This window comes from Apis mellifera, linkage group LG9 (assembly GCF_003254395.2).
Source record: "Apis mellifera strain DH4 linkage group LG9, Amel_HAv3.1, whole genome shotgun sequence".
Taxonomy (NCBI): Eukaryota; Metazoa; Arthropoda; class Insecta; order Hymenoptera; family Apidae; genus Apis; species Apis mellifera.
Genome location: NC_037646.1, coordinates 11,333,775 through 11,346,021, shown reverse-complemented (window position 1 = coordinate 11,346,021; position 12,247 = coordinate 11,333,775). Strand labels below are relative to the sequence as shown.

The window sequence follows — 12,247 nt, the reverse complement described above, 5'->3', positions numbered from 1 at the left end:
AAAAAAAGGTTTCGTGCGTCAAACTGACGCCCGAAGTTTTCTTAACTTTAAAATTTTATTTAACTCAAGTTCTGATGGTATCGATCGATGAAAATATCGAAAGATTGAAAAGATTTATTTATTTTATTTTATATGACATAAAAATGTAAAAATGTGTACAATGTATAATATATAAAGGTACATGTACGAAATGCACATAAAATTTGTACATGTAGAAATACAAAAAAATATATAATATGATATGATATGTAAAATATAAATATATGTAATAAAAATATAATTTTTTTCTTTAGTATTTAATCGGTAACGCTATCTTTCTGGAAAGTATTCAAACTTGTTGCGAATTTTATTATAGACACCAAAATGAACTTTATTGATGATCTTTAACTACTAATGCCATCTCTTTGAAAAGTATTCAAATAATTTATACGTTATTATCAACAGTAATTGAACTTTGTCGAATTGTTTAATGTCGCTTTAATGTTGTTAGCATCTTTGACAGACATCACAGTTTAGTTTAATTTATAGAAAAAATTTCTTGATTTTATTCAAATAATATATTTTATTGTCATTAACTGTATGTAAAAAGTTTTAATATATTTCAAAGAGATGGTAGTATTAGTCAAAAACCGTTAACGAATGTAATTTTGTGTTGTCGATAAGAGTTTGAACATTTTTCAAAAAGATAGTGCTATTATTATTAGTTAAGTTAAAAAAAAAGAATGTATTTTAAAAATATATTTTTAAAAATATTGTAAATACATATATTTTTTTATATATAAATTTACTTTATACGTAAAGATTATTCTCTGAAATCCTTGATCAATTCAAATGTACTTTTATATATATACGTACATGCAACCTCGTAGAATAATTATTTCGATATCGCAACTTGATTCGCCTCGCACTATCTCACTTTTATCGTAATTACCAATCTTTGCATGAATTGCATGCAGAGATTGTATCATTCGATCGAAATAGATAATTATGAACAATGTTTATAATTCTGTTTTATCATATATTCTATTGAAATCTTAAAGAGTAATAAATTGAAAGAATAAATTAGTTTTTGTCTTTTTTTTTGTATGATATTAAATTTAAGTAATTAGAATTAAAAAGAAATATAGATTAAAGATGTCTTTAAGAAATATATGCATAATTTTTGTATATAAGTAAGTAATTAATATATTAATAATTGAAATATTTTGTTTTGATTAAATTTAAAAAATTTATCATTAGATTAAATATTATTAGACCTTATATTCTCATTAAATCATCAAACTTCGTGACGAGAACATGATTAATCCACTCTATCGTAATTATCAATTTTACTAGACTAATTAAGTTCAAGTTCATGCTGAACTTGCTGTTTGAAATAGGCACTTATATATTCGGCCTTCAAAAGTTTCGAATTCGAATGTATCTTGTATTTATATATGTATGTACATGCACACTTGAAATATTTAGAATACGCGCACCTTTAATTTGCACACAAGGTATAATCATAATATGTATCATAATAATTAAAAACTTAAAGTTGGATATCTTTTTAATATTAATTATTTAAAAATGAAATTTAGAAGATTTTCTTTTAATATTTGATATCTAAAAAATAAAACAATGATTATTTTTGACTGATTTAATTATTCGATAATTTATTATTGATATGTAAATAAAAATTATTTGTGATATGTATATAACATATAAATATATATTATCAAAGTGCAAAATAAATTGAACTTAGTCTAGGCTAATTGGAAGGCGTATTATTAGAAACGAGGTTACAGATTACGTGCAACTACGACTATTTGATTATTGAATGATCGATCGAATTTATATATTTGTGCAAAGATAATTATCAAGTTTAAGATGTTTTCTATATTATTTATATATTTTTATAAAAACTTGACACAAAAAATATAAGTTTTAAATGTATATTAATATATAATATATTATACAAATAAAATATTTAAACATATTTTACAATTACACAAGTATCAAAAATTTACAAAGTAAAAACGAAAAGAGAAACGTGTTCTGTTTTATGTATTAATCAAAATATTATTAATAAATAATATATTTTATCACAAAAATTGAATAAATCTTTGTAATTTAAAAAATCATCTTACATATTTACAAATTTGTTCATATGGTAATTTTTTTACTATAGTATTATCACTTTCCAATTTTACATCTATACTGTAATGTTCTATGTGAAGCTTATGCACAATACCCTTCATTGCCTTATATTTTCCCCAAAGAATTATAACTTCTTTTCCTATAGCGGGTATTACAGTTTCTAGATATTCTTGATCTATTTTTATAACATGATTCTCAACTTCTTCAGGTGATCGCAATTTGACTTTTCCAATGAAATTGGAATTTTCAACAGATTGAATAATGCCTTTAGATTTATAATATTTATCTCCAAGAGTCTTAGTTATTACTTTTACCATTAAACCCTCTCTTAACCATCCTTCCATATTATCATTATCATTGTTAAGTTTTGATTCACCTTTTTCTATTTTTGCTGAACTTGTTTCCTTATCTGTATATTCTTCATTTGATTCCTCAGATTTTATATTAGAAATCATGGAAGTCGATTCATTACTAGTAGAATCTTTATCTATTTTTTCTTGTTTTATAATGGGAAGTAATTTTGGTTTTTTATTTATTTTCATATTAAGAACTAAAGGTGCATCATTATCAAGTCGTTTAAGTGGCTCTTTAATAGTTTCAGATTGTTCGTTACTTTCTTGTTGGCCTTTTTCTACTTGTTTTTCTATAAATTCCATCATTCTTTCTTCGTCATCTTTATCCATTTTTTGCTTTTTAGCTTTTCTTTCTTGTGCTGCAAGTGTTTCTGGATCCCTGTCAATGTATGTTACGTACCAACCTAAAAACAAAGGAAGCAATAATTAGCATTAGTTTTATTTAATTAAATATTTATTATTAATAGAGATTTTATACAAATTACCTTTCTCCGTTTCATCTACAACACACTGTCCAGTACGTCCAAGCCATTTAACAAATGCAGTCAATGTAAGCCAAATTGTAGCATTCATATGTATATGTCCTCGGTCTGAGATATATTCTTGATAAACACGGTTAGCAGGCACTCTTCTGGTACCAAATTGTCTTTTTAATAAATTTAAATAACCCTGAGAAAACTCTTTTGAAAATTGATCCATATAACGAGAAGCATTATCAGCAAATAACAATAATTGTCTATGATGAGATTCTGACATTGTATGACACTTGAATCCATTTTCGTCTCTGCACTGTTTTTGACACATTTGACAATACCATCTTAACTTTTGCAAGCCTTTTGCCTTAATTTTATTAGCAATATATTTTGGCGTTCCTACTTCGTGTTTACCCATTTTAATATCTAACTAACCTAAAATTCGTACTCTGTGTACATATCGTAAATTAGTACGATTCTGCAAGTATAGAGGGCAGAACCGTTAGTATATATGCGATACTAATGCACTCTATATTATCTATAAAATTTTCTTTCCTTGATATAATTATTTTTTATATATTTATTAATAATATTTTATTTCAACAATAAAAATTTCAATAATATAAATCTTTCATTAATAATTAATAATTGAGATTAATATGTGATTTTTTCGTCATATCAACATAATATTTTTATTTTATTCTATTATCATTATATTATTATAAAAGTTTTATTTCTTTTAACTTGTAAATTTTTATTGGTAAAAAAACAATAAGATTTTTTTCTACTAAAGAAATAAATGTAAAAAAAAAAAAAATTCAAAACCAGAAAAATTTTATTTATATTTAATTGTTGATTAACATTGATAATTTTTAAGAATTAAAAATAAATTAAAATTGAAGATAGATTATTTAAAAATTATAATAATTGGTAACAAAAGAAAAAATTAAATATAAATAAATAACTTACATGTATGTAATGTAGATAAAAAATATATTGATTGAAAAGAAAGAAGAAAATAATTAAAACTAAAAATTAAATCTAAAAAAAAAAAAAAAAGGTAAATTTTTAATCCTTTTTATTTTTTATAAAAAAAATTGGTATCTTATTCTTTTTTTTCTTTTTTTTAAAAAGAAATTTATTAAAAGATAAAAAAAAATGAAACAATAACTATGACATATTATAAATATAAATACATACATAATTAATCAAAATAAAATCGACAATTTTTTTTATTTTCTTTACAATGTCCGAGATATATTCCCTATTCGATATCAATAAACATGTGGGGGTAAACGTTTGGCGAAGATACAAAGTGATCGAATACCCACACCCTCGAGTAGGAGTGGCCGGAGTCCTGTTGTTAAAGTAAATCCGTTTCGACATGATAAACGACGTTTGCGGATTATTAGAATCGTTGCAGTCTGTTTGCGTTTACTTTTCTAAAATGACCATCTTTAATCCATCCCATATGCCTTGGTCAAGGGAAACAATTTTTTTGTTTTTATTCAACCATCTCCAATCGTTCCTCTTCAAATATTATCATTATATTATTCTTATAATTTTATAAAATCGATATTAATATATTTTTTTTTATAAATTAAATGAAAAACAAAAATAATATAATATTAGTAAATGATTTTTTATAAAAGTGACTGCATTTATATTATCATATACATATTGCAGGATTCGATCGCAATGACTGGAATAATTTAATCGACAACAAAGCTGAGATATCTCTCACGAATGTTAGTTAACGAAAGAGAAGAGGATTAGAGATGAACACTGGTACTTGCACCCATCTAAACTGGTCTCTCCGTCCCCTGGGTACAATATATCAATTCTCTTCACCCCACCAATGTTGCACAGTAGCAGGTGGCTCCTGACGGCCACGCTCGTTCGCACCCTTAATTCCCAATTAATGTTATACCCGTCGTAAACGTATGCTTTACCTATGTTGCGTAAGTTGTAACATTAAACTGAATTATATATTATAAATCATGATAAATAAAAAATATAGATTAACGTAATGGAAAAAAATCTGAAGCACAATTTGTACAATTTAATGGAAGTTTTTTTCTTTCTTTTCTTTTTCCTTTATTATTTTGGAAATAATATTGTTATTAATATATATATATATATTTATAATATATAATTCTAAAATTGTTATTAGTCACGATTAAACAGAAAGAGAACAAATTTTCATTTTTCATTTTTAAATACTATCTTTTAATATTGCTGTAATATATAAGAGAAATTTAATTCTGATTTCAGAGACTCTTCAAGCATAATTTTCACAAATTAATGATCGATTAGGAGTGGCTCTCAGAGGTAACTGTCTATCTTCACCGAATTACGAGCTATCGAGTTTCAAGATTACCAAATTTCACGGTCTAACGCCTCCATCTGGAATAGTATGGGGTCTATCAGGGGTGTAGTGTAATTGAGGTATCATCCCTGTCCACGTCCTAATTGGCGGAAAATTGTTAGGGCGAATGTCCAAGAAACTCGAAATTAAATATATTTAATCACAATTCTTTCAATTATTTCATTATATTTACTTTTTTCGAAAAAATTACGATTCATAATCGTAATTTTTAGATAAAAGCAATCTTTTAAATTTTTTTTCCACTCAATACAATTGACTGATATCTTTAAGAGTATAATTAAATAAAATTTGGATTAAATATCGATTTCCATTCATGAGAGTATCGATTTGTCCGAATTTGATAAGTCTCCCACTTGGATCATGACTACGAGATACGTGGTGATCGTTCCAATGACCTAAAAACACAGATTGCGTTAAATATATAAATTTTATTCGATCAAGTATACGTACCCCTTGGATAAACGAGTGATCCAGATTGAAGAATCCGTATGCCGTAAATACCACTGGATTTTGTATCAATTGTAGAGTGAAATCTCGAATCTAAAAGGATCATTTTCAAATCTTGAATTTTATATGAATATTTTACATTTTTTTCTTTCGTATTCAAATTTTTACCTCTGCTTGAAATTCTTTCGTTGCGAATGGTTCATAAAACTCGCAAATAATGTTGCCAATATTTACTGCCTGTAAAAATTTATAAATGGTTCGATAATTCTTAAATATTTTAATATAATTCGATTTTAAATATACACGTAGCATAACCTCCTCTGGAAGGTTTATCAATTTGCATTCAATACATTCAATAGAAAATGCTCATACCTCTGAGTTAGTGCTGGCACAAACGTGATTCACGTACAAGATTTGCGACCCGTAGATCAATATCCAAAAAATCACGGAGATCAATTCCTGTAGAAGCTCAGGGAGGGTAAAATTCAGCCATATAACCCTGTACAACAGGTGGAGAAGATTGGTGGTGAAGACAACCGACACTGTCATCTGTATCAGGATCTGTATTCCAAACGTTTGATTCAGAAAGGACACGATCTTGATTATCTCCAGATGGATTTGCCTTTGGGAAAAACATAAATGTAAATCGATAAACTTTTATCCAATATGATAATTCTCATTTTGAATTCTCATCGAAAAAATCTCACTTTACTGCTCTTATAGTGTTCGTGTTCCTTCTTACGTGTTCATTCCTGTACAAAGCGAATCTGTTGTTCTCGAAATTGTTCGTCATTTCCAACACTCTTTTGTGAATTGGCGATTCCATGATTCTCATACTACGAAGTAACTCGTTCAACTGACGAAACTTTAATTTCAAGCACCTGAATAACATGCGTATTTTATTTTTTAACGTTTCGTTGAAATATCGCTGTTTAAATCAATCTTAAGGCAATCTTCAAGATTAAAACGCGTTTAAGATTGATTTAAACACTCGTTTATTTATTCCTTGAATATTTAGTTTCATACGTGACCCAGAAACAGAAGGAGATGGTGCTGACGCCGAACACTATGAACGGAATGTTCGGTAAAATGGAAAGGCATAATTTAATAAGCGCTGGCGTGGTTGATTCGTAATGACAATGGTAGATCAACACAACGAAGATGAGCGTGTATATTCCAAGGAATATGTATCTTTTGATCTGATACATCATCAGGCAACGATGCTTCGGTGACAATCCTATGTTTTCCATTTTTTGATCGCTTAATTCTACAAGTGACACTATTGTTCGTAATTGCTAAAAAATGAGACGATGTATCAAAGTTACAAAATCAAAAAAACGTTTCCTATGTGAATATATACATAAGAATTTACATATATATATATATATAAGAATTTCTGTTGCAAAGAAATTGTAGAGGTTAACTTATCACAATTTCGTCTATTGTACAAAATTTATATTTGAATTTATTTTCAGATCCAACGAAAAGAATAATAAGAAGAAGAAATTCAAAAAAGCTTTTAAAATCACCTGTGCTTTTATCCTGGTAATGATAATCAACAGTGTTATCGTCCAAATATTCGCGTGGAACATCCATTGAAATATGAAACGACTTAGCTCGAACGTGCTGATGACATAGTATTTGTCGTAATAAGGCAAGGTTAATTTATTGATGAAGTAGAATAACACAAGATTGCATAGCGTGTAAACGTATTCGAGTTTCTTCGAAGGTTTCTTTGCCTCGATACCGGTCAGGCCCATGCCGAACACGAAGTTTACCACCATCAATGGTTTGATGGTTTCTTTGAGCGTTTTAGGCTCGTACATGGCGAGTGGGAAATGGAACTGGATCAACTTAAACGCTTCACACCTTTGTTGTTTATTTTATTCATACATCATCGTATTTACTCGACAGGTAGCAATAGATTGTTATCACGTCATGATTATCGTATAAGTAGTGCTGCTAAGTAATAACGAGCACAACAATTGCTCGTTCGTGTCCGAATCGATATCGCGGTGAAAGTATTGTTAACAAGGTTAATGATTAATTAGTTTATCGAATGGAAATGCGGTTGCACGGTTCAAGTGTATGTCTTAACAATATTGTAAGAGCGTTTTTTTGAATACGATGTTCCGCAAATGTTACATCTATTTCTGAAAAAAAAAAAATCTGGAACTTTATTAAAAATTAATAATTATTCTTTTGAATTTAAAATCAAATCAATTGGAAAAATATTTAGCATTCACTGCGTTTTTTAACTGCGTAGTTTACATTGTTTTATTTATAATCTTATTAATCGACAAGTATGAAAAATTATATTTGAACGTCGATCGAACTTTGATTCGTCGTTTGAACGTTGCTCAAATTGTAACTCGTCATATTTTCCATCGAAGTGTGGTTTTTTATCGATGAATTTTGGCTCCATTGTATCATGATAATAACGTAAGACAATATGAAACTTATGTACTGAAAAAAAAAAACTTTTGTTAAATCTTAATAAACTATAAAAAAAAAAATCGTATAAAAAAGAATACTAACATGGCGAATGTAACAATAATTGATTTTATAATCAATAGTTTTTGATTCTTCAAGTCGTGTGTACGATATTTGAAAACAGAATTGGAGAAACTGCGAACAAATGAATTATTACGTTATTACGTGTTTTTTTTCAACAAAATTTCACTCGACATATCAGACAGTTAAATCTTGTTCACCTCGTTTTTTAATTCGATATCTTTTTCGTCCAAGGGATACGAGTGAATAATGTTTATTGTTTTTTTAGCCTGAAAATCGAATAGATCAAATTTTAAATTTATCACTTAGAAAAAAAGAAAAATCACATTTCCAATTTATAAAAACGATAAATACAATTTCTAACCTCATTTATTGTACATTCGCAATAATAACCTATATAAATGATCTTTATAAAATTTCCAAAGCTATTCCATACAAATATTATTAACGTTTGTAACAGTTTCTTAACATTGGTCGTTCTTTGTATTTCTTCGTATATATAATATGTATGTATTATTATGTAAATCATAATTGTGAATGTAAACGTCAATAATTGCATATTATAAACATCGTTCGTCATCTTCGATATATTGGAAAGTTGCAATTGCGCCGATCTTGAAATTTTATAAATTTTAGCAAAAATCTTTTTATTCATCCATGTAATCCGGAATATTATATTTTTAATTAAATTTATTTAATCTCGATCGAATTTCATTTACCTAATTTGTTGAACCAGACGAATTTTCTCATCGGATTGCGATTCCTGTTTCAAACTTGGAACGTGGTTCGCAGGAAATATTTGGGAGCCGAGTAAAAAACGTTCCAACGACCAACTGTTCAATCGAGATCTATTCTTAAAATTAGGATTCGACTTGAGGATCTCATCTTCCTTCTCCATTTTCGTTCCACCGTTCACCGACAGAGTCGTTGCGAGCAGTTGATTCGTCTGTTCGAATCTTAACCTTAGCCAACTGCAATTTTCGAATATCAATTTGAAAAATTCGATCAAAATTGATATATCGTAATTCGATATACGTACTGTATGAATATATCGTAGTCGTACAAAAGGAGTGACTCGACATTTATAATGTAAGCGTAAGAAACATTGATAATTATTTCGGATATTCTTTTTCTATATTTTAATATTAAGTTCAAGAATAATCCTACTAATATAATCCAGTGGATTAACCATACCAAACCTGTGATCTTTACTTTACGATACACGCTGCGATACTCGATTTCGATCCCGATTTCCTTCAAATTTTCGTCCACTTGGTCGATGCGATTCCGTAACGCGATCATATCCTGGACAAGAAATGAAAATCAAAACTCGAAGAAAAAATTTCTCAAACAACTAATATATAAGAAGAAGAAAAAGAAACTGGAACGAAAAATCAAAGAAAAATGAAGATTCTGAAGCTTCTTTGAAGATCCATTACCTTCGATTTGTACCAACCCGTTATCGTTATAGTTATATATCCATAGAGAAAGATGAAAAGAAGAAACGTGTACGTGATTCGTTCTTTGTTGTACGGTAAGGCGCTCAAATTACATATCTCCAGATAGAATATGAAATAGACGTACGTGAAGAACGAAATAACATTATAGATCCAGCTGAGCAAGAATTTCGACAAACTTTTTTTCTTATTCTGGTAATAACGGAATGATGTCGCGTAAGATAACACGATTATTATTCTCGTCGCTTCCTCGTAACTTTTCATCCTCTGTTTATCTACCTGTATTCGGAATGATTAAGAATTATATTAACGATGAAAATATAAGAATAAAAATACCGTTACACGTATGTGAACCTACGCGGATATTTTTTTTTTAAAGAAGAAAGAAAAGAAGGCACGATTATTCTGTTCGCTCAAAGGTTATGATTAATTTATAATAAAGAGAAAAGGAGAAAAAAAAAGAATATGACTCACGCAGGTTCGAATTAAACACTCGTAATTTTTATCTAAGGTAATTATCTGTATTCAAATCGAGGATAGAACGACATCGACTCTTTCCTCGTTTCTTCGTTCGACTAAAGGTTGAAAGTTGACCCAGAAGAATTGCAATTTGCGTAATTGACGTAAGAATGCGTAAATACGATGAAAAGAGAGAGAGAGAGAGAGAGAGAAGAAAAAGTAATTCATTTCGTAGCATCAAGGCTTGATTATCGAGGGATACACGTATAAGTTGGTCAACTTATAATGCAATTTCGAACGATTGCGATCAATTTAAAATATTGCTTTTAAAATTGTGCCATTTTAGTTAGCACGAGAAAAAAAATATTCTATTTCTTCCTAAATATTGCATACCAATTGTGCTTGTCGTTGAGATAATAAATTACGAGCAGATCGATACTTTAAGATCGAGAGCTTCGAATTTAATTTTAACATAGAATTTTTACCACTTTTACATTATTATATTTTATATTACGTATTATCGTAATTCACTATGATTCTGATCACATTTTTTTTTAAATTTTCATTTTAACCATTTCAATAATGAAATAGTCTGAAGGACAGATAAAATTCCCGATAATTTTTTCTTTACTCTTACCAATAAAATTCCCATTTTCTTTTTTTCTCCTTTTTCTTACTCAATATATATATAAGAAATATTTTATCACCTATTGTAACTCTTTTTAAAATTAATCGTAATTAATCCAACATTAAAATAACATTAAAATTTATTCGCTCGATGATAATTAATTAATTTTTTAATTTTAATAACAACGAAGAAACTTCGAACACGAATTAATCCCTTTTTTTTTCAACTTTTCGATACGTCATCGAACGAAATAATTCGTTCTGTTTAGCTCAAAGGAAAAGTAGAGAGAGGGAGAGAGAGAGAGAGAGAAAACGAGGAAGATCGATGAGCCGTGAAGTTGGAACGACGAGCTCCCTGGTCGAGGAAAGTCTAGTTTCGTAGGACGATGATCGGTAAGTGGCCGGCCCCACGATTCGGAATACGGAGGAGAGACGAGGATTTAGAGGATATATATATATATATATAGAGGCTCGTGGGGCGTGGCGAGTACCCATGGGAATCGGGCTAATCCACGGAACGAGATTGATTTAAGAGTTTCGATCCGGTTATTTGCGAATAACTGCGCTTCCAGGGGAAAAAGAAAAAAAGAAAAAAATTGGTGAAACAATAGATCGCTCCGATTCGAAAGAATTGGAAATGTTTCTGTAACGTTTTATATCGGAGATGATTAAAAATAATTAAAAATTTGTTCCAATTTTGGTTAATATGTATATATATATATATATATAACGCGTTGAATTATATTAATTAAATATACATTTACAGGTATATAAATAATAAATTATATTGACAAGAAGAAATTTACATACATTTCCAATGATTAATAGTTTCGATTATATTATCTACAAAGAGAGATCGAATTGTATGTAATGAGCTTGGAGAGGAAAAAAAAAAAAGAAAAATTGGTCAGAGATAATTAAAAATTTGCTCCAATTTTGGTTAAGATGAATGCATATATATATATATATATGTGTGTGTGTGTGTGTGTGTGTGTGAATTGTGATTATATTAATTTAATATATATTTACAGGTATAAATAATAAATTATATTGACAAGAATTTTTCAATTAACAATTTCAATTATATCGGATTATCTACAAAGAGAGATCAAATTGTGAGGGGAAAAAAAAAAGAAAAAAAAATTGGTGAAACAATAGATTGCTCCAATTCGAAAGAATGTTTCGAAGAAATGTTTCTGTAATATAACGTTTTATATTGGAGATAAATAAAAATTTGCTCGATTCAATTTTGATTAAGATGGATGCATATATATATATATATATATGTATGTATGTATAAATTGAATTCTGATTATATTAATTTAATATACATTTACAGGTATAAATAATAAATTATATTGACAAAAAGGAATTTTTCCAATAATTAAT

At 28.2% G+C, this 12,247-nt stretch overlaps 3 protein-coding genes across 3 annotated transcripts; all 3 read right to left on the bottom strand.

The window, feature by feature from the left end:
- Window positions 1-2,091: 2,091 nt before the first annotated feature.
- LOC411491 (DNA/RNA-binding protein KIN17) lies at window positions 2,092-3,442 on the bottom strand. The gene is made up of 2 exons (XM_394964.7): window positions 2,978-3,442; window positions 2,092-2,896 (listed from the first exon to the last, which is right to left on the bottom strand). The coding sequence occupies exons 1-2, from the start codon at window positions 3,381-3,383 to the stop codon at window positions 2,121-2,123; spliced, it is 1,182 nt and encodes a 393-aa protein (XP_394964.5). The 5' UTR covers window positions 3,384-3,442; the 3' UTR covers window positions 2,092-2,120.
- Window positions 3,443-5,571: 2,129 nt separating this feature from the next.
- On the bottom strand, window positions 5,572-7,676 carry LOC100576167 (gustatory and pheromone receptor 32a-like). Its single transcript, XM_016914041.2, has 7 exons — window positions 7,331-7,676; window positions 6,828-7,096; window positions 6,509-6,682; window positions 6,174-6,423; window positions 5,970-6,038; window positions 5,805-5,894; window positions 5,572-5,749 (listed from the first exon to the last, which is right to left on the bottom strand). The coding sequence occupies exons 1-7, from the start codon at window positions 7,625-7,627 to the stop codon at window positions 5,666-5,668; spliced, it is 1,233 nt and encodes a 410-aa protein (XP_016769530.1). The 5' UTR covers window positions 7,628-7,676; the 3' UTR covers window positions 5,572-5,665.
- Window positions 7,677-7,753: 77 nt separating this feature from the next.
- Window positions 7,754-10,885, bottom strand: LOC107964982. Its single transcript, XM_016914040.2, has 7 exons — window positions 9,755-10,885; window positions 9,355-9,620; window positions 9,035-9,286; window positions 8,680-8,929; window positions 8,516-8,584; window positions 8,340-8,429; window positions 7,754-8,267 (listed from the first exon to the last, which is right to left on the bottom strand). Exons 1-7 carry the CDS (start codon window positions 10,034-10,036, stop codon window positions 8,115-8,117), a joined length of 1,362 nt encoding a protein of 453 aa, XP_016769529.2. The 5' UTR covers window positions 10,037-10,885; the 3' UTR covers window positions 7,754-8,114.
- Window positions 10,886-12,247: the final 1,362 nt, after the last annotated feature.

Excerpts from the sequence above, each read along its gene's own strand:
- LOC411491 (XM_394964.7), bottom strand. The coding sequence starts at position 3,383 with ATGGGTAAACACGAAGTAGGAACGCCAAAATATATTGCTAATAAAATT. Across the intron at positions 2,897-2,977 it reads TGTAGATGAAACGGAGAAAG|GTTGGTACGTAACATACATT; the intron begins GTAATTTGTATA and ends CTTTGTTTTTAG.
- LOC100576167 (XM_016914041.2), bottom strand. The coding sequence starts at position 7,627 with ATGTACGAGCCTAAAACGCTCAAAGAAACCATCAAACCATTGATGGTG. Across the intron at positions 6,683-6,827 it reads TCCTTCTGTTTCTGGGTCAC|GTGCTTGAAATTAAAGTTTC; the intron begins GTATGAAACTAA and ends CATGTTATTCAG. Across the intron at positions 5,895-5,969 it reads CGAAAGAATTTCAAGCAGAG|ATTCGAGATTTCACTCTACA; the intron begins GTAAAAATTTGA and ends TGATCCTTTTAG.
- LOC107964982 (XM_016914040.2), bottom strand. The coding sequence starts at position 10,036 with ATGAAAAGTTACGAGGAAGCGACGAGAATAATAATCGTGTTATCTTAC. Across the intron at positions 8,930-9,034 it reads CGTCTGGTTCAACAAATTAG|ATCGGCGCAATTGCAACTTT; the intron begins GTAAATGAAATT and ends TAAAATTTCAAG. Across the intron at positions 8,430-8,515 it reads ATATCGAATTAAAAAACGAG|TTTCTCCAATTCTGTTTTCA; the intron begins GTGAACAAGATT and ends ATTTGTTCGCAG.